The 22,843-nt window shown below is 32.9% G+C and overlaps 3 protein-coding genes across 4 annotated transcripts in view; 2 read left to right on the top strand and 1 right to left on the bottom strand.

Moving 5' to 3' along the window:
* Window positions 1-22,843, top strand: part of LOC118739356 (calcium-transporting ATPase type 2C member 1-like) — a 592,847-nt gene that overhangs the window by 61,793 nt on the left and 508,211 nt on the right. The gene's annotated exons all lie outside the window — the stretch shown is intronic.
* Window positions 19,357-22,843, top strand: part of LOC118739370 (alanine--glyoxylate aminotransferase 2, mitochondrial-like) — a 4,524-nt gene continuing 1,037 nt past the window's right edge. The window contains exons 1-4 of one of the 2 annotated variants that reach the window (XM_036470648.1): window positions 19,357-19,776; window positions 19,837-20,534; window positions 20,606-20,988; window positions 21,179-21,532. In XM_036470648.1, the coding sequence (XP_036326541.1) occupies window positions 19,460-19,776; window positions 19,837-20,534; window positions 20,606-20,988; window positions 21,179-21,283 (1,503 nt within the window). In that variant the 5' untranslated portion in view covers window positions 19,357-19,459 and the 3' untranslated portion in view covers window positions 21,284-21,532. Of the gene's footprint in view, window positions 19,777-19,836; window positions 20,535-20,605; window positions 20,989-21,178; window positions 21,533-22,843 lie in introns of those variants that run through there. The other variant, XM_036470647.1, reaches the window with a different exon arrangement.
* The window catches only part of LOC118739360 (transmembrane protein 64-like), a 36,234-nt gene continuing 35,871 nt past the window's right edge, over window positions 22,481-22,843 (bottom strand). Inside the window, exon 3 of the mRNA XM_036470629.1 lies at window positions 22,481-22,656. Within this exon, the coding sequence (XP_036326522.1) occupies window positions 22,624-22,656 (33 nt within the window). The 3' untranslated portion in view covers window positions 22,481-22,623. The remainder of the gene's footprint in view (window positions 22,657-22,843) is intronic.

A 22,843-nucleotide genomic window follows, 5' to 3' on the forward strand; every position in this document is an offset into this window, starting at 1 on the left:
AACACATAATTATGCAATATAATACATACATAATCATCGTGTATGCAGTAAACTTAAACTAAAATAAAATAAAAACAAAATGCATGCATATACTCTGATGCATAGCGGATAAAGAAACAATCATGTTCACTAAATACATACACAATTTGTATTACATATTCATATATTCATGTAAACGCAAATTTGTTGCAAGATGCAGCTTGATTTGTAAATATTTTTTGTCGCTTTGCGCATTCTTACTTTTACTTTTCCAAGCAATACAATGCCTTTTTTCCTCTCTCGCAGAGGATAGGACTAAATAAATTATCGCGCGCACACACACACAAGGGAAATATAAACGAACATAACTGCTGCAATAAACCCTATAAAGTAAATAAGTTTTAGTGCTGTATGAAAAAAATAAATATAACTATATGATAGCGGATATGGCGGTAAATATTATTATTGGTAAAATATTGGAAATAGTTACACCAAACTTATTAACGACAACAGCGAAAACAATAATTCTTGTTTTTCAGCACCTTCAATTATGTTTTTCCTTTTTTTTGCAAAATTTGCAGCGTCCCGACAAACTTGCAGGTTAGACAACGATTAGAAAACGAATCGAATTCTAATGTAGAAGGTTAGAAGGCGATCAGAGAAAATGTCGATAATATAGTTCTCAATATCGAGAAAAAGGTTGAATTTAAATCGGTTTCTTATGCTTAGTGCTTTTCTAACCATTCTCTAATTGAATTCTAACATAATGCTCTAACCTGATTTCCGATTCGAGAACTACTTTAGAATTCTAAAATCAAAATAGTTCTCTAACGTTAGATACTGTTTGCTGGGGTAATGCTATGAAAATGTTAACTGCAAAACGTTTAGTTAAACTGTGCGTTTAGTAATTACAAAGCTGATCTTTGTATAGAACGCGTAGAAACTGAAGCGCGCGTAGCCTTTATTGTAAAAAGCCAACAAGCAATTAGTTTATATCGACGGAAAACCATTAAATGAATCCGTAAAAAATACCCAAAATATAGTGCATACAAAATAACTCGCAAACAGACGCACTTACATACATACGTACACACAATTTTGAACGAATTTGCATAGGTAGCGGGCTAAATGCAACAAAATCCTACGAAAAATCAAAAACATTTTAAAATGCTTTGTGAATCCATTATTAAACACATGCATACATACATATCTTTGTTTCTTAGTATATGGCTTGAGCGCCGAAAAGTAGGCAACCGAATATGATAGAGTGCAGAGTAATGGGGTTATGAAAGTCTATTTTGGGTTACTTTGCGAGTATCACTTTTTTTGTAACAAAGGCAATTTTTTAGTGCAACATGACTTAATTATTCAAATACTTTTTTAATAACTGTAAAAATGCCAAATTCACTCCTTGTACCTTGCTTTATTATTTACTCCTAAGGGCCGACAATTTCTTCTTTTCTTAAGTACAATTTTAACCTGGCAAAGCCGGAACCTTCTTTAAAAATGTTTCATATTTTTTCATTTCCTCTCGCTTTGTCCGCGAATTATTTCTTTTTCTGATACACTTTTTTATACTGGCTCCATACAACTCTGGCTGGATCTGACAACTTTATAATTTGTATCCTTGTTTAGGTTTTATTTTACTTTAATGGAAAAACTTATTGTGGAAAAGCAACAATAATTTGAAAAAATGGTTCGAAAATCACCACATTTCCTCATCCGATTTCCGAAATAGCTATCACTTCTACCATATTTTTTTTTCAAATTATTGTTGCTTTTCCACAATAAGTTTTTCATTAAAAACGGCCTCAAGCGCAATAAAAATTGTTGAATATAATTGTTATAGGGCCATAAAATGACAAAAACAATTTTAATTTATCTATTTTACTCTTAAATACAAAATAAGTATAGTCCATTCCCACAAAACCTTAACTGCAGGTTATGCATTATGCGTATTGGAACAAGCCTATTACAACTCAAAGCAGGTAATTACTCATGTTTAGTGGAAGAAAACGAAAGTAAAAAGCAAAAAGTAAGAAATAAAGCTTGCCTATTAGCCTCTATTAAAATTCTTAGAACTTATATGAGCTATTAACTGTAGTTAAGCTTTTGGTGCTAATGGTACATTCAAAAAATACTTAACACTTCCTAATATATGCTTCAGTATAGACTTCTGCTGGCTATATTCGATTTGAATGCCCAACCCCAATACGAGAATTATTCCATTGAAACTGAAAACCCCTTACACAGCAGAAATCTCAAAGGTACTGGCCGGCGTCCCGTCGACGTTATCCTACATTTTTCCTTCCTTTGACGCTTCTACACAATTTTTCTCAGTGTATGTATTTTGATCACAAATATTTGTCATAAGTTTGTAGTTTTACAAAAAATGTAATACACCTTGGTTTTACAAAATAAAACAATGCAAAGAAAATGAAATGGAATAAAATGAAAATTATAAGTTCGAGAAATCTTTTCGTTTTTGGCGGAATGTTGGTGGGAAGAAAAGTAGCTGAGGTCATTCAAATCTCAAAATGGCTCATAAGGGTCGAATTACAACAATTTTGTTAGATTTTTTTTTTTTTGTTGGTGTTGTCACGCATACAATGAGTGTTCTGACAAGTTTTGAAGCACCGCCAGAAAAAATCAAGAGTCAACGGAATTTGTAGCAACTTGTATGGTTTATAAAACTGCATAACTGCATCCAAAAAAAAAAAACTGACAAAAAGTTTGAAATTTTGATACAAATTTCACAAATTTTTCTAATGTTTTAGACAAACTTTGAAACTTATGTGTCTTTAAATTGTTTATTATCTATGTATATACCAGAGCTGTGAAACTGTGAAATCATTCATCATTCATGACACATTTTTTTCTATGTGATTTTTAAAATGAACGATCCAAAATTAGCCGGTATACATATTTAAAATTTTTTAGAACCAGTAGTTGAATTTTTGTACTGAAAGGATTAACCCTAAAAGTATAATCTACGTCTGCGAGGCGTATACTAAATGGGTATTTTTTTTTTTAATTTTAACACAAAATTTACTTTTTATTTTGTTGTTTTAAATAAATGTGGTTATAGTTTTTATTAATAAAACTATGTCTTATTATTAGTCAAACTCACAACTATATTTTACGTATAACTTCTTTTTTACCGATATAACTTTCCCGGGTAGTTTGAACCCTTCCCGATCACTGACCCCTACCATTTGTCTCACAGTATTATGGGCGATTAGCAGTGCAAATCATAAACATCAGTAACGCTCCCAAGTTAATGCAGGACGACCTCAAGAGGAACAATTACGGTCTGGATACTGTAGCCGCCTCAACAGCTACCTGTCCAGACTCGACCCCAATATCCCCAATGAGTTGCCGGCATGTGGAGAATCCCCTCACGACACCAACCACCTCTTCACATGCCAGCTCAATGCGACTAAACTAACGCCCCTCTCCAGTCTTAATCTGAGACGCAATAATCATTGAAAATTGGCGCCGTTTATTGTGAAAAACATTTAATATCACACTTTCAAACTAAAGCTTTCTTAACCCTAGAAGCATAATCTATTTGGGAGTGACGTAAAGCCTTAACATACGCTGTGTACTTAAAAGAAAACCTGTGAGCTAAAATATACTTGTATACTGTTGATTATATAGAAAAACGTTATATGAACAGATTAAGGGAATTGTAATTTTTAATTTTTTTAAATTTGTTGGAGCACAATCGGACTAGTGGTTCTCGAGTTATGTCAAAAAAAGACCACCAAAGGTGACAATTTCCCCTATATGATAGTTATATATATATCTCGATTCCTAGACGTGACCCAGCGAAACGCCGTGACACGTATAACTTGTTTTTGACCGATATAATATTTCCCGTTGGTTTCATCCCATCCCGATTTTGACTGTCGCATAGTGTAATCGGCGAATGGTTTACGAACGCTGAAAGTACCTACAATGTCGAAAAATTAAAATTATCTTCGAAGCAATCGAACCTAACCACTTCGGTTATGTGCAACAAGGCTGAATGAGAATATCTGGCGCGTGCATTCATTTTGCGAATATGGTTCGATTGCTTCGCAGATAATTTAAATTTTTCGACATTGTAACGATAAGTATAAATATTATAAAAAAAATCTTTTTTCGGAAACTTTTTCTAGTGGGTGTATGTACATACAAACATACATACGTATGTATGAGGGTACATAGTACATTCGAATCTATGCATATCTCTAAAATGCAAACAACAACAGCTATGAAAATGCAACTAAAATTGGATTTTTCACTTTACGCACAATAACTGGTTTCGTATTTGCATCAGACTGCGTATGGTGTTGTAAGAGTGCGGGGGAGAGATGGGAAGCGCCGCGCGAAGTTGCCGATGCAGCTGTAATAGCAAATGCAATTGAAACTAGTACTACGAATCAAGTTGGATTCAATTTGTTTATCTTTCTTTGGTTTTGTGATACAAGTATTTATGTATGTATAGTAGATATGAGCTAAACATAGATTGTAAGTAGCCATCGCACGCATTTATTTATGGGGCGTTCCATACCTGTTATTTTTTAAATTTTTCTTCTGTTAAAATTTGACTTTTTAATTTTTTCATTAAAAAATAAAAAAAAGGAATGATTAAATAATTTCTCAGAAACTAAAAGTCCTATCGGAAATTGATATATATACGGTTTATGGAGAATTTTATTAGCTTTCATCTTCCGTATTCTATATTAAGATTGTTAAATTGGTTCGTAAGATATACGTGATAAAAAGGAACCAATTTTTGCTTTAAGCAGAATAACGGTAAATTGAAAATATCTTGAAAACGTATCCATAGAAAAAAAATAAATTCCATTTTCGGAATCACCGAGCAATTCTACATAGGCATTGGATAGTGGCATCCACAGAACATTTTTGCTGTAAACCAGTGTAATTAATATATATGAAATTTGAGCTTGACTAATAATTTTTTTAAAAACTTTACAGCACAAAAACAAAAACCAATCGATTTAATAGCTTTCCAAATATCTCGAGAACGGGGCGAGGAAAAAATTAAAAAAAAATCACACACACACACATTAAAATTCTCTATGAAAATAAATATTTTTAAAATTTTTCTTTTGAAAAATTTTTCACATACAAATTTTTTTATAAAAAAAAAATAATGTTTGAAAATATGCCATCTCAAAAAAGGAAATGAAAAAAATCGTTCAGTTATGAAAAATAATTTCAGTTATGATTTTTTTTTACACCGAAGTTGAGTAAAATCAGTACATTACAAATTTACAAATTTTAGTATAAAAAAATGCAAGTTTTAGGCGATTGCAAAACTGGCGTAATTTTTTTTTAATTTTCTTTGAAAACTGTTTTGCGCATTTTCTTCTATAAGAAAAAAGTTTTTTTTTGAAATGGCATGTTTTTAGAAATTTTTTCAAGAAAAAAAAATTGAAATATTTCTTTTCATAGAGAATTTTGATTTGTTTATGTGTGATTTTTTCCTCGTCTCGTTCTCAAGATATTTGGAAAACTATTAGATCGATTTGTTTTTTTTTTGTGCAGTAAATGTATTGGTCAAGCTCAAATTTCATAGTTATTAAGTATTTATGTTTATCCATCAACCCTAAAAATTTCAAACAAATCAAACACATGAAGTGTGAACCCCGTCCATTTTAGTATGGAACGCCCCTTATATTCATGCGTAGGTGCGTATAGGGTGCGTATAAATAAAAAAATATTCTAGTGTAAAAGATGAAAGGAGTCCCAAACCATTCGTTGCCAAATATGATTTTAGATAAGAGATTTAATTGAAGTGAATTTACGCAATTTTTTAGAAGTTACTTTCATTCGATTCGAAACGAGCAGCTATGCGGTCTGAAATGTGGGGATTTAACGTTAGGAAGATAGTAAACCTTCATCTTATTGAAAAGAAATTGAGGTTCTGCAACGAGATTAAGTGAGGTGGCCTAGCGTTTGATCTTTTTCTATACTTACCGGTTTTCAGTTCTTAGATGAAACTTTTTAGCAATGTCTAGAGTCGTGCTAAGGTTATAGCCTTCGGTTCGCTAGGTCGAAAAAGCTGGTATCGTAGACCGGAGGAGATGTGCCACTTAGGCAGTCTGCACACGGGTCGTATAGCATTAGACGCGTATTGCATTTTTTATGCAGCTCCGCTTTCTCTACGCCTCAAGATCTGCACACGAAGCGACTTCAAAGCGTCAAAGTATCAGGCGCAAAAATTTCAAGTGATGAAAAATTATTACACCGTGCGACAGTAAATTTTACGCACAAAAAAATAAATATATTCTGACGTCAGGATTTTTTTAAAGGACTTAGAAATTTAAAAAAATATCATTATTTAAAAAAAAAAAAATATTTAAAAAATTCAGTGCAATTTATAATAATATAATATATGTAATACTTCTATATTGGCAGTAAGCTAACTTCTCAAAGTGTAATAGGCGGCATACACTGTGCGCCTGACTCGTGAGTCGGCTTGGATGTGTTAGTAAAAATAAATGTGTGTTCGTTACACCGACTCTTGTATGATTCTGGATGACTCAACTGTGTGTAGTAACAAGTAATTTTTAGCAAAAAAAAAACCGACTTCAACTCCCATATAAAAAAAATATGTATATATATATATCGCATGATCCACTGATCGGATCTCAACCAGATTAGTATGGGACCACGTCTGAGACACTACCTTTCCGATGCAAAAAGAATTATCGAAATCGGTCCAAAGTTATGCGGTAACATACACAAAAAAAAAAAAAAATATTCCAACGAACTGATAACCTCCTCCTTTTTTGGAAGTCGGTTAAAAAGGCGAGTCAACACGTACACAGTTGACTCGCGAGTTAGACGCACCGTCTACGTTGCCTATAAGCATTCCGAAATCAAAGCGAGATAGTCAAGTACCGTTTTTGTGAATGTACTATGTGCGTCAGTGCCGTTTTTGTGTATGTGTTGTGTAAATGTTTATTTAAATACGTATGTGTTCCTTTTCTTTCGTACTTGTTTATTGACATATCTGTACTGTAATGTTTTTGGACGGTACTAGCTCTTACTGCCAATAGAGGAGTATAACATATGTGAGTATAACAATATGGGTATCATATAATAGAAAAAATTCTGTAGAATTATAACAGAATAAATTTTTTGGTGCATAAGGATGAATGGGTACGGAAAATATCTTTTAAAAATTTGAAATATTTATTTTTTTTTTAATTATTGTTTGAGGACTAATATATGCACGACCTCATCATCGAATTTCGTCCTGCAAACTTTATTAATTTAAAAAGATAAAATTTATTATAAGCGCATTTCAGTACCTATTCGTCCTTGTAAACCAAAAACTTTTGTTGTCCTTAAATTCTCCAGAATTTTCTTTCTCATTTGGTACCCATATTGTTATTCTACATTGCATTGATTTTTTAAAATACTTTTTTGAATTAATCATATCTGTAAAAATTTCAAAGTCCTTTTAAAAAAAGCCTGACGTCAGACCCATTAGTCTCGTAAGTATATCGATTCTTTCGTGTGTTTTGAAATTGTTTTATTTTTGTCGCACGATGTTATTTATTTAATTCATTTTCATATATTTATCAAATATTTGCACGAATTTGATTGTTTTAGCTGTTTTTTATGATGCACGCACTAGGTAAATTTTAAACAAACACTGCTATACGCCAGGAGATTTGCTGCTCTTCATTTAAATCTACGTTTGCGGCATCAAAGCGTACAACTTTCGTATGTAGCTTCTAATACGCGCCTAAAGCCATACGATCCGTGTGCAGACTGCCTTACTTTAAAAATTTATTTACAGATCTTACATTGCCGTTTAAATATTATAGTCGTTAATTTTTTGATCAAGGATAATCGTCAAAATTTGTTTTTTTTTTTTTTTCGATCAAGAACAATCGTTAAATATTGATTTTTATTTTTTTCCATCAAAAATAATAGTTTTTTCGCATTTATATTTTTTCAAACACTTTCAACCGTTATGATAAGGATTGCGTGTCTATGGCAGTTTTAAATCTTTTGTGACCTAAAAAATTAAATCTGAAAATAACGGTTATAATATGATCGAAAAAATAAAAGTCAAAAAATATCGATTATTTTTTATAAAAAAAGTTATAAAGAACGATTATTCTTGGTCGAAAAACAAAAATCATAAAAAACTAAAATGGTATCTCTAAAATAAAAATCCAATTTTAATTATGATTTTTGTAATAAAGATCATAACCGTTACGGTCCCTGGTAATAAGGGTTTCACTAGACAGGTGAAGGTCTCATTATTGATATTCCTCTATGAAAAAATTAATGACCTCGTAATGCCTTAATCGATTTTCTTTTTTTTTTTAGGAATATACTCAGTGATATTGAGTTATTTTCTCAATTCACCCCTACAGTGGAACTCTAGAAATAACGCAGATTTTATTGCTAAAAATCGCTAAATGAGCAACAAAGGCGCCTAAGAGTCTGAATGTGAAACTGTGTGCATCAGGGGCATGTAATGTTTCAAGAGACGTGACATATTTTAAGCCAATGACAGATTTTCGCTCACGCCAGCTCACGAATACCTCAGACTTTGGCCAAATTACGTCTTTTCATATATCCGAGCAGTGCCTACTAATTTTTGTTAAATGCAGTGTGGGGCACCCTAATATCTTTATGCAAATAATATAAAATACAGCAAATTCCACTTACCTCTGATTTGTCTTCGTTTTCACTTTCCACATTTCAAAGGGCAGAACCACAAATTAGTTATGTATAAGTACCTCCACTTTCCATATTTACTTTCCATACATATATTTTCCTATATGTGCGCACATTTGGTTTCTGTTATCACAGATACCCTGTTCGGCGCACGAGTGTGAGAGCGGGCTGCATGCACGCGACCGCTGCGCAATTCTGCTATGTACATTAGGGTGGTCCAAAAAAAAAAGGTAAAGTCGGAATTTTTATGGCCCCCCTAGGATTGTTCTATGCCGAAGAAAATATACCCCTTTTTTATTTTTAAACTAAAAAAATATTTAGAGGTCGCTCAAAGCGCTCAAAGTTTTCCAAGTATTTTATAAGGGGAAAAGACTACTTTTCATAGAAATCTTGAAAATCAATATTTTTCGATCGGGAATAATAATACCCAATGGATTGTTTAACCATTTTTTAATACTAAAAATGGTTAAATAAACAATTGGATATTATTATTTGGAATCTCCTGAAGACGAACAGATTTTTCCGATCGAAAAATATTGACTTTCCAGAATTCTATAGCATTTCTACGAAACAGGGACCGAAAATAACAGTTATTTTGTTTGATAGTTAAACTTGACCAAATATTTTTCAAGCCCGAAATAAAAGTGCTTTCCGGATATTCAACAATTTTTATGAGCTTGAGGCCGTTTTTTTAAAGTGAAAACTTATTGTGGAAAAGCAACAATAATTTGAAAAAATGGTAGAAGTTCGGATGATAAACAATCCGCTTATCCAAATTAAACAAGTTTGGTATTAAATGAAAGAGGACGAAAATATATTTATAATTGAAATGTCCGAACGGGGACAGCCACCTATTGAAAAATATTTACAAACCTTGGGTCAGTTATATGAATTTCTTTTGTACTAAATAAAAAAATATATACTACATATAAATAGAGGTGGTAACCTTCGATCGCTATTTTTGTTTAAAAGCTATTTCAGTCTTCTTTCATTTGATACCGAATTTGTTTAATTTGTATAAGCGGTTTGTTTATTATCCGGAAAGGGCTTTTATTTCGGACTTAAAAAATATTTGGCCAAGTTTAACTCTTAAAAAAAAATAACTGTTATTTTCGGTCCCTGCTAAGAAAAGTTGTTTTTTCCCATATAAAGTACATGGAAAATTTTCACCGCTATTTTTTTCGGCATAGAACAATCCTAGGTGATGAGAGCATACAAATTCCGACTTTACTTTTTCACATACATTTTTGGACCCACACTAATGTACATACATACATTCACCACACACAGATCGTCTGACTGATCAAGTTAGGCGCCTCATAAATTTTTTTCCGCATGCGGTACGACGCGCGCGCGACCAACAAGGCAACGCTAGTAAGCATAACCAACATCGGCAAACAGACACCGTCAGAAGCAAAGCGTCAATACATACAACAAAGGAACGCTTCTGCGCCTAAAAGTGCGCATATATACATACAAACTCTCATGCATACATATGTGCCTACATTCAAATGCGTAGGCATGTAAATATTTATGTATGTATGTATATATATTTTATCAATTGCTAGTTCTGATTGCTACTGCAGTTTATAGACTTCACACTAGCCGCGCGCTCCTAGCATCAAATCTGCCCAAATAGGTGCGGCATGGCGCCGCAGTCTCTGGTATGTGCGCGCCTCGCTTCCAAGTGGCTTTCAGTTGTATCAAAAGTTTAGTAGCGTTGTTGTCACCGTTTGAAGCAGTTCACTTGTGCTTAGTTTATTGGATTACTATAAAGTACTCTTTTTTTTTCTGTGTTTGCTGGTTTCCTTTTCAGTGCAGTGGTATTGAACTGCTTGTGTTGGCGACTCACTCGAAAGTTCATATTCAAATGTGTTTTTTAATGAAGTACCTATAAACAAACAAAAAAGTTTATGTAATGTTGGAAATTAATTAAAAAGCGAACTTGAGCAGAATTCTTTGAACTATTGTAAATCTACATAAATTGAAAAGTGCAGCGCGCAAAAGGCATTTAAACGGCGGAAAACCAACAGTGTTTTATAAAGCCCATTCCCAATAATTGTCATACCGAGTCGGGTGTACAATATATTTATAGATACCTACTTAGAGATAATAGATAGCAAGAAACATGATGTCTAAGAACGCTTTAGGTGAGTTAATGCACAAAAATATTTTTTTAAATATTTTTATATGTATGTAACTATATTATGTATTAAAGTTTTGCAAATTTAAAGCAAGAACTGATCAGTTGCCTATTAAAAGTAATTTTTTATTACTTTAAAACTAAGAAAACATTATTAGGTAACTTTTTTCTTAATAAAAAAATATAGGGACCTACTGACTTTCATGTAGACATTGAAATGACAAAAGTTTTAACGAAAGTTATTATTGTAAGAAATACCCGAATTAGGCCGTGTTTCCACTAGGCATTGGAATGAAAAATTAAGTACAAATTCAGGCATAGAATTACCCCTGTTTATTTCGTCTATCCCCTGACATATTTATATGGTGATTTCTTTTGGTTTTAGGTATTTAAATTTCTAGTGGAAATACGGCTTTAATGCGGAATTAAAATTTCTTAATCAACCTTTGTACTCTTTCAGCTACATTGCTGTAAAAGATATTGCCTTTTTATCTATCAGGCAGGTTCTGCAATTCACTTCCGAGTTAATTTAACCCAAAGTCACTTTGAATTCAAATTGGGAGGGGTTGAAATTCCCCCGGAAGTGATCTGCGTGTATATCTGACTATCGCTAGTTATACAAGCGATATTCTTGAGAGAAAACTGCTTTAAAATATGCATAACAACGAACGAATTGCTTTCATTGGATATTTTTTTTACGATTAACAATTAAAATAACGTGGGACGCAAACTTATCGAATTTAAATAATAAGTATGTAAAAGCAATAATTATTCAAATTTTAAGCATTTTACAACCAGAACGTAATTAATATAATCTTAGCTTCCAGTAAAAACAAAAAAAAAGAGAAACAATCTACAAAAAAGCTAACATCAACAATTCTGTAATTTGAAAACAAGCTGATCGGCTATAAATAGTAAATTAAACGCCTAGAGCTACAACAACAGCAACCGGTACAGTTTCTTATCATATTCATACTTATGTATATGTACACATGTATGTACGTATGTACACAAAAATTAATGAAAAAAATTTTATTAATAAAACGTACATAGGTACATACATACATATATGTACATATATACATATCTATGTGTGTATTGTAACATATTTTGTGCGATAGAGTGAGTGACAGCATATGCAGATTTGGTACTCTACATATGGCATTAGGCGACTTGGACTCAATGTTGCTTCATGGCATTAATTTTTTTATAGTCAACAGCACAAAGCATTTAATAGAAAGTATTTATTTTGCAAAATTTTGAGCTGCATGCATACATATGGGTCAGTCCACGTCAAATCGACGATGGTTGCATTTATACCTATGGACAGAGCGGCCAAAAATACTTTTAATGGACATATCGGGATACAATTTTCATCGTGAGTTCTGTTAAGAGTAAAAACTGTAATATGTAAAAGTGGACGGGTTTGGACACGCCCACATACAGTCATGTGAAAAATAATAGGGACACGACATTTTGACCAGCTTTGGCTATATTTCTTTTGTTTGTTTAATGTTTAATGTTTATTGTTTTTTTTATATATAAAAATACCACTCCCTAACTTACAAAAACTATATAAATCCATATTTCAAACTTTGTAGAATAATTAGAAAAATTCAATAAAATTTTACAACAACAAACTCTTTACTAAGATTTTTTTGGAAAAAAAACAGGTATGTAGTTTTATAGCGCATTAATTTCTAGCTTTAAAAGTGCCAGTTTTAAGTGGCTAAGAATTCGCGTTGACTTTTGATAATTTTTTGCGGATTCTGTTATTATTTCCTTCAATACAAAAAACAAAAATCACGAACATACTTTGTATGGAAGAAAATGCGTGAACAAAAAATTACCAAAAATCTATGATAGGTCCTAGCTACTTCAAACTTGCCTTTATTAAACTAAAATACTTTATTATACTTGTGCTTAGAAACGTTATGAATTAGAAAATTAGATAAACCAAAAAATAAACATGAAAACAACTGTAGAAAATACAGAGCTTTAAACCGTTTACCGTTTTAAATATCGTAGCACGTCATTTATTTTCTTTTTTTCTTCATTTTGAGTTAAAATTTTCATAAAAATAATTTTGGCCGCTTAAATCGGTCAAATACCCCTATGTGCCACCGTTAGAATGGAAAGAAAAAATATATGACAACATGAAGTTTGGACAAAAAACTTTTTTAAAGCCTATTTTGGTATACAATTTTTTACATCATCTTTTTTTAATTTAGGCATATGGCAGCAACCACTGTGCAATGGTTGGAATTGTGCATTTCACAATTTCCGGGATTTTGCAAGTTCATATTTTGAATATGTCAAAAACTTGTATTGCCTTGTATTGATATTTAAGGGTATAAAAAATTGAAAAATTACAAAATTTTCAGAACTTCAAAATTAACAAAATTGTAAAAAAGTTTTAAAATTCATGTTTTTAAAAAACTGCAAAGTTTCAGGATTCTCTAGGATCACTTGGAGGAATTTTATAAAAAAATGAGCTAAAAATTTTATGTTTTTGATTTCATGATTTTTTTTTTAATTTGCTAAAAAACAAAGAAAATTTCGGGATTTTTTAAAGATCAATTGGAGGTATTTTATAAAAAAAATCGCCAAAAATTCGTATAAGTTTGTGTTTTAACGATTTTTTACATTTAAAAATTCTGTATTTTTTATATTTATATTTTTCTTTAATAGATATGTATGAATATTTTTTATATAACTATGATAGTTTCAAAAAATAAACTTGCAAAATCCGGGAAATTATAAAACTTTGAACATTCAAAAAACTTTTTATACTTATTTTTTCCTTTGAAATTCATCCAAATCAAGAATGGTTGATTCCAACCATAGTTCGATTTGAAATGGATTCACCCATATGCTGAGAATTCCTTGCAGAAGGTCCCAACACAATTAGGGAAGAGCTCAGTAAATGAACAATAAAAACGAGAGGACAACACTGCTTATTGAACGAAGATATATACATATGCAAAAAGTCGTAAATTATAGAAAATTCCCAATTCACTTTTTGATTGCTATGACGGATTTCATCAAATTACACCTCCCCACTTCGTTTTATGAAAAAATTTAGTCACGACTGTTTCCACTTCAGTGGCGATGTTACGTTATTTTGTATTTCAGGTGACGATATGTACATATGTATGTAGGTTAATTAATCTGCCTAAGCACGAACTGAGGATTACATATCACGGAGATAGCATACACTTGCCGCATGAGTGCGAGACTGTATCACGAAAGAAAGAGAAAGCTCTAAATGTGGTTAAAGGATGAGCACATACTAGATAATCTCTAGTAGAGATGTTAATTTTTTGGCTTTTTACGATCCCGGGATTTTCGGGATGTCGTTGTCACAATCCCGTGATCCCGAGATTAGTCCCGGGATTTAGATATTCATTACTTTTCAACAACTTAAATGGAAAAAATTGCTTCTAAATTGTTTGGGACGCTCTCCTATCATAAAATATCTTTTAATTTTTCTCTCTGCCGTCTGGATTTATTTAAAGGACTTTGTTATTTCAAAGATATGATTAATTCCAAAAATTATTTAATAAATTCAATGCATTGTAGAATAAAAATATGGGTACCAAATAAAAAGAAGTAAATAAGGAAAGGAAATTTCTTTAGAATTAAAAAAATTTAAATTTTTTGGATTCACAAGGACGAATAGGAAATTTTTTAAGCTGATACAGATAGAAGAACGAAATTCGAGGATGTTATCGAGTTTATATAAGTCCTCAACATATACACGCCGATTCTGAACAGAAACTCCCTGGGAGTTTTTTCTCTTTTCCCTTTCCTCCTATCATGAATAAAAATCCCACGAGGATTTTTTATATTAAATGGCGGAGTTGAGCTGTCAAAAGAGTGTCAAACACCGCTCTCGAAGTTCGAACTTCCTCCTCCCAAATTTTTGGGGGGGAATGCTACTCCCTGGGAGTTAATTATTTGAGGATTTCTTTCTCGGGAGAAACAAATTCCTGGAGAACAAACACCCGGGGAGTATTCAGAATTGGGCTGATACTTTTCTCAAAAACAAGTGTTGCGAAATTCCAAGGAATAAAATTTAAAAGGACATGTTCAATACTTAACAGTCCATATGCACAAAAAAATTGGATCTGATTAAATTCTACAGAATTTCTTCTTTAACTTGATAACCATACTTCTTCCCTAAGCACATTTCACTAAATTTTTTAAATCATTTTGGAATTACTTACGTCAAGGTGAAAACCCTAAAACGCAATATTACAATATTTGGCTCATGGTTTCACGAATATATTGATTTTTGTGTGTAAAATTTACTATCGCACGGTGTTATATGTATAATGAGCTAGACATTTATGAAAAAGTATTCATTATTAAATAAAAAAAATAAATATAGCCAATACTGGTCAAGAAAAGGAGTTTATATTATTGCCATCGGTGCAAACTCCCGTCATTAACATTCCTAGCACATACACTCCCTACCTCCGAAAAGTCTTCTAAACTTTTTGGGGGCTGTAAGATTATGTCACAATAAATCTGTTAGGACGCAGTGCATGCCTCTTTTAACTATCGATCTATCTATCCCTAATGAAGAAGCATTAACCGACAGAAAATAAATGAACATTTTATTTATCCATTTTTTTCTGCCCACATCACAATATGGAAATATTGCCTGGAGAGATTCTATTATTCTACCAAATTATGTCCGAATTTTCCAAATCAAGCAAACTTTAACTGAAACCTTAATTCAATATTTGTAGCTCATCTGGGCAGTCGTAATAAACGTACGTTACTCATTTCCCATCGGCTACGCGGGTGGCTGTTGATTAAATGATTACTAATGAAACTTGAAATTACTGAGATACATAATATAATTTAGAATGCCCTAGGCACACACACTTCACAGTAGATAAGATAAAATATTAAGTATCTGTCAAAAAATTACTACTAAATCAAATAATTGTATTGCTCTTATCAGTACTACATAGAAATGCTCACTTCTCAAAACTAATAATCGCGGGAATGTAGAAAAAAGTAATTACTGATAGAAAAAGATCTAATAATCATAAAGTCATCAAACATTGTCATTGGTATTGCGTACTGAACTTGATTCGGAATATGCTGCCTTATCAGCTTGCATATTTATGTATGTACATACATACATACATTTGTATATATGTATGTACATATGTTCACATAATGTCAGGTTTTTAATAGATTTCTATGCTTCATTTAAGTGCATTTTGTGCTACGGATGGACAACTATCTATCTATGTATGTATGTATGTATGTAAATAGCAAGCGTTTAATTGAAAAATAAAAAATGTATAAAATTAATTTAAATAAATATTGATAACGAATTTTCTTTATAAGCACACTGAGTACAGGATACACCTCTCCAGAGAGGAAATCACGTGTTCTATACTTACAATTACAATTTACTACAATTAATTTCTCAAGTGCATACATATGTACATACATATGTATGTATGTATGTACGTTAATTGAGTGCATTTGAGTGCAGATTATTGCAAGTCCATGATCATGAACAGCGCAATGGCTTTGTGGCGACTATTCACTGTTAGTATTAGCGATAGACAGGGCCGGCTTTAAAAGCAACGACGCACGGTGTTTCGACTATATGGAGGAAGGTAGAAAAAAGTCATGGTGACAGTTGATGCAAAAAAAAACCAGTTGGGCTTAGAGAGGGAAAACTAAAAGTCACAAATATCAAATGTCACATAACCTACTCACCCTTACTCTAAAGCGTTTACGTGCTTTTATTGTGTTAAATTGTAAAATATATGATAAGTATTAGCAAATTTCAGTGTACCTAAAGTTTCTAAAGCGTTGTTTACTTTTTCTTGAGAATTGTCAAAATCGGCAAATCCCAAGTAGCTGTTTCTGGAACGAGCCACATTTGTTCGCTACATCGTGATGTGATAAAAAGAAAAGCTGGCAGCACTCGAAACTGTCAAGGAAAAAAATTGCCGAAACTTAACGCAATTTTTAGCAACTTCAATCTTGCACTTTATTATACTAAAATTAATTTTGTTTTAGATTCTAATTAAAATGTTAGCAATTTAGGTTAAACCTTGCAGGATTGATCCAAAACCTGAGATCTACCACATTTTTTTTGAAATCTAAATTTTTTTCCAGATTCCGCACACATTTTTTATGAAGTCCGATCATTGACTTCGATGTGGATTAGCGAAAATTTTAAAAATCGAAGCCTACTGCAAACAAGAACTGCAATTTCATAACCAGCTCTTTCGCGAGCTGGATTTTTTTTGTTGTTTTAAAGTACTGGCTAACTAACGTTTTATGGCGTGGTCATGTCTAATATAATGATCTTGCAGCAAGTTTCCATTTGCTGAATTTGATTTACTGAATAGATGTATATTTAAGCCGAGTAGGTCTTAGCAGAATGATAAGATATCTATTAATTGCAGATTTTCGCATTTGCAAATTTTATGCAATAAAAAAATTAAACGCCACTTAAAAATTTTGCGCCCCCCGAATTCGGCGCCAAGGAGGACCGCCCGCTCGCTTCGCCCTTAAGCCGGCCCTGGTGATAGAGGATTAATTTGCTACACGTTTTACAATGAATGCAATGCGAGCATGTAAATAAATATTTCAATACATTTATGCAGCTAAATATGTCTGTATGTAAATTAGGGCGCCTCACTCCAAAAATCTATTTTTTTTATAAATAAAATTAGTGTTTTAAAAATATTTTTTTCCAAACGTCTCCATAAATATATTTGCACATTTTATCAACGGAATTCAAATAATGAGATTTTTCGGGGTATTTTCCAATTGGTCCAGGTTACGTAAATAAATCCTAATATTTTTCCGCAATATTTTGGTGAAAATCTTAAAATATAATAAATTTTATAAATCTGATGGAAAAATAGTAACAATTTTTTTTTTATGGAGAGTGATGCACCCTATGTGAAAGTGTAATGTCAAGTTTTTCCACTGTATGTAAAGTAAAATAATACAATCAGCCTCGTAGGCGTTGATGCAAATCGGTAACGCTAAAAGAATAGAAATTGTAAACAATACAAACAAACAGACATACGTTTATGTACACACATATATTTAGTTACATAAAATGCTTATAAAAAAGCTCAGGTGGCACGTGACTACCTCAATTCACATTTATTAGTTGTACATGTTCGCAAGAGAAATTTAAATTGTTTGAGCGGGCTAGGTCAAGATTTGAATTACACAACCACCCAGCAAAAACTTTTACACGTAATGTAGTGGGAAAGCATTTTTACAATTTCTCGCTTACCTCTAATGACATGCTCAAGTTAAAGTAATGTGTTTTGTAAACTAGAAGGTATGTGGTGAATTCCGAAAAGCACTTACCAGTAGAGTTCGACCGATTAATCGGCCGATGCCGGGGCTAGTATAGGCCAAAAGAATCGGCATGGACCGTTTTTGGCCGATTATTGAATGAGGTTATGTTATTTAGTTATTTGATTATGTTTTTCTTCTGTTATTATAAAAGTTTATAAAAGCATTTGTTCTTGAAATGAATTTTATTCGCCGAAACATCGGCCGATTCTTTGCCGATTAAATCCTGAATATACATACATAGTTCATATGTATATATATATGTTCATACATAGTACATATGTATATACTGTGACTCAAACGTTTATTCACGCGATGGCTTTATTTAAATATTCACAATGTTTTTCAAGTTAAAATTTTTTATAAAATTCTGTTCATGCTATAATCCAAACCATACACATGTCCTATGCATCAAACTTTCAAACTTTTTGCAAAATTTAGAAAAATTCAATATTTTCATTAAAATTTCGAACTTCTCAATCCGATTTGTTGTGAAATTTTAATATAACAAAGTGCATGTTTGAAGCAGCGTTGGTTTTTAATAACTGTGCTTCTTGTTGCGGCTTCTTGTTGGAAAAAATGTCCGAAAACTTGTGAAATTACGAAGGAATGGTGTGAAATTAAAAAGGAAATTATTTTAGTCGTATCTTCGATGCCTTTTTCTTAATTCGAAAAAAATAATAGCCATCATCTTTCCAGCCAACTGTTAAACCTTGCGATACTTAGGGTGGACCGCACCTTTTTCAACTCTTGCTTGATACTCGACTAATGGTGTCGCGTTCTGTAAAGATTCGCACTTTTAAAAACTGGACTTTTGCTCCGGAAGAAGTGGACGCATGATCTTTATAATAAATTTACATAAATTAACCGTTAAAATTAGATTTTGAATTTTCCGATCCAATTTAACTGTTATTTTATGATTTTTATATTTTCGATCAAGAATAACTGTTTTTTATGATTTTTATATTTTCGATCAAGAATAATCGTTATTTTGAATTTTTATTTTTTCACACAATTTTTGATCGTTATTTTCAATTTTTAGTTTTTCGGTCATATTATCACCGTTTGTTTCTGATTTAATTTTTTTGGATCATAAAAGATTTAAAACGGTCATAAAAACGCAGTCTCCATCATAATGCTCGAAAACACTTAGCCAAATGTGCCAGACCGGTAGGCGATTGTCTCAGTTTATCACATTTTATTATTCCAGAAACGCACTATTTAACCTCAATACCATTCCTTTTTTTTGCAGTCCTAATGGCACGTTTGCTGCGTCCAGGCCTCCAACAACGGGCCAGCTCAACACTGCATTCGAAAGCCTCACCGGCTGTGATGCCAGACATACAAAGCGAAATGCCCGATTCCGACTACCAACCACCAACTTACACGGGTCCAAGTTATGAAAAAGTCATGGAGATACGGCAAAAACATATAACACCAAACATTGTGCCGCATTTCAAGAAGCCTCTCCTCATACACAACGGGCACATGCAATGGCTGTTCGATCATGAAGGTCGCCGCTATCTGGATATGTTTGGCGGTATTGTTACAGTTTCCGTGGGACATTGTCATCCGTAAGTCAAAGCTGTAAAACTTAATTATTTTCTTTTGTAGTTCTTACTTTACCCAAACAGCAAAGTGAACCGTGCGCTTGAGGAACAGATCAACACACTATGGCACACGACAAACATTTACCTACACCCAAAAATTCACGAATACGCCGAACGCTTGACAGCCAAATTTCCCGGCGAACTGAAGGCCGTATGCTTTGTTAACTCGGGCTCAGAAGCCAATGATCTTGCTATGCTGATGGCGCGCACGCACACAGGCAACCAGGATATTATTACATTCCGTAATGCCTACCATGGCATGTCACCCTATACCATGGGTCTTACCGCGCTCTCAACCTGGCGTTTTCCGCTGCCCGGCACCAGCAATGGCATACACCACGTTATGAATCCTGACCCCTACACAGGCATTTGGGGTGGCGCGGCATGTCGTGATTCGCCCATACAAACGGATCGGAAGTGCGACTGCACGCAGGAGACTGGCTGCTTGGCTGGTGCGCGGTATTATGAACAGCTGGAGGAAGTTTTCAAATACTCTCTGCCACGCGGACGTGTGGCCGCCATGTTTGCGGAGTCCATACAGGGTGTTGGTGGCACCGTACAATATCCGAAGGGATACATAAAGAAAGCAGCTGATTTGGTGCGCGCAAATGGCGGGTTATTCGTTGCCGACGAGGTGCAAACTGGTTTTGGCCGCACCGGCGAGTATTTCTGGGGATTTGAGGGACACGAATTCATACCGGATATCGTAACAATGGCAAAGGGTGAGTCAAGAATACATTATTGCATAGCTTATCGCAAGTGAACTTAAATGAAAAAAAAACTTAAAACATAGGCATCGGTAACGGCTTTCCGCTGGCAGCTGTGGTAACTACGCCCAAGATAGCTGCCTCACTGGGCCAGGCATTGCATTTCAACACCTATGGCGGTAATCCAATGGCCAGCGCTGTGGGTATCTCGGTGTTGGACGTTATTGAAGAAGAAAAACTACAGAAGAATTCTTTGGAAGTGGGCACTTACTTCCTGCAGAGTTTGTCGGAGTTGCGTGAACGCTACGAGATTATAGGTGACGTGCGCGGTAAGGGCTTAATGATTGGCGTGGAATTGGTATCAGATCGCGCAACAAAGACGCCACTTAGCGCGCCACATGTAATGGAAATTTGGGAGACCTGCAAGGATATGGGTGTGCTCTTCGGACGTGGCGGTTTAAATGGCAATGTGAGTATAGATTATAGGTTACAAAAGCTTAAGCTAGGGGCATTTTTGATGTTAGCTTGCTATAAGTTTTTTTTTTTTAAGAAATTGGAATTAGCACAATTGTAACAGACATTATCGTCCATACTAACCACACTCCTTTTTCTATCCCATCACAACTTTTTCTTTCCCCCGCTCTCACTCTTTCTTTCAGGTGTTCCGTATTAAGCCACCAATGTGCATTTCGAAAAAGGATGTTAAATTTGCGGTGGATACTTTGGCATGCGCTATAGCAGAAGTTATGAATAAAAAACAGTAGACACCGGTTTTATTTCTTAACATGACTGATAATAGTTACTTAACACGAAACTAAATGATATTTTTTTAATCGCCTGCCTTAATTTCCATTTAAATTACAAATCTTGGTTTCGCTTGCAATCATGAAATTTCGAGAATTACATACAAATGGTGCATCGTTCCTACTTTACTTGCTTTATACAACTTTTTGTTGCTGCTTTTGCAACAACCCTACTTTATACTACCCCGAAGTGCTTCCAAATATAGACTAAAGAATCTACATATCGTTACCTTAATGAAGCAAGGCCATAATTCATTTTCGTTTGAAATTCAGCTCTGCACAAAAATCGCTAGATTACTCTCTAAAGACTAAATCGGATTTAAAATAAACTACTGCATCAAAAAATGTGTGTTTATCGATATTTAAAAACAGAAAAATGCACCTGAAGAACTTTAGCTTGTATAAAGTTTTATAACTACTCTGTAAAGAAACAAAATCGTTAGATAGGGCCGCTCTATATTAAGTTAACCATATGAGGATCTGACTACTTTTTTAAATTTTGAATTAAGAATTTAAGAATTTTTTACAAAGCCTAATTTGAGGTGATTCTTTTCTAAACCTAAGTCTTTTTTTTTTAAATTGGGATCCCACCCAAAAAATACTCTATTCAACTGCATTTATAGCTTTTAATGTATCTTTGTGTATTTTATAGTTTTTAATAATTTGGGATTACCCTTAATGGCTATTAATATTTAAGCATATATTTATGGTTTCAATAATAGCTAAGATTTTATAAGTTATGTATTAACTGGTAATGTGTCACAAATATTTATCAAATAAAGATTTTGAAAAAAAAAATTTTCTTTATTTTAGTAAGGCATAAAAATCGCGTATGTTTCAAATGGTGGAGAAAAAATTTTTTTTTATAAATGTTTTGCAAATAAAATTTTTTTCGAAATATTTGTTGAAAAATTCAAAACTTGTGCAGTACTTAGCGATATATATTTGTATATAATTATATGTTCATAGCTACAGATTGGATGCTTTCAATATTCCCAATATTGAAACAGGTTTATGGGTTTACAAAAACGAAGCAACTAAAAATTAGCTAGCTCCAGCGATGAGAGTATGAACACAATCGCTAATTTTATTAACCAGCACTAATGATATATAAATTAAAAGAATTATAAAATAAATAAAAAATTAAACAATCAGAGCTTCAAAAACAATCTAGAGAATAGTGCGAAAATTCATATCAAAACTAATCAAAACTATTGGAAATATAAAAGAATATGCACGTTTGATCCACAATTCGCCTTGAAATGAGCTGCTCTGGTAACACCACCTTATATGAATTCGCCTTAGTTTGATCGATTCATAATAAAACCAACTGCCTGAAAAAATGAAATAAATAAATATACAATTAAAAAAAAATAAATAATAAATGCAATACAACTCCTGAATAAATAAAAAGTAATATATAAATTGCTATACGTATGACCAAAGTAACATAGTTTTAATTAAAAATTTACAAAAGAAAAATACAATAGAAATAAAAAGTAGGAATTAAAAAATGTTGAA

The sequence above is a fragment of the Rhagoletis pomonella genome, unplaced genomic scaffold (assembly GCF_013731165.1).
Source record: "Rhagoletis pomonella isolate Grant_MI unplaced genomic scaffold, Rhpom_1.0 Rhpom_scaffold_00005, whole genome shotgun sequence".
Taxonomy (NCBI): domain Eukaryota; kingdom Metazoa; phylum Arthropoda; class Insecta; order Diptera; family Tephritidae; genus Rhagoletis; species Rhagoletis pomonella.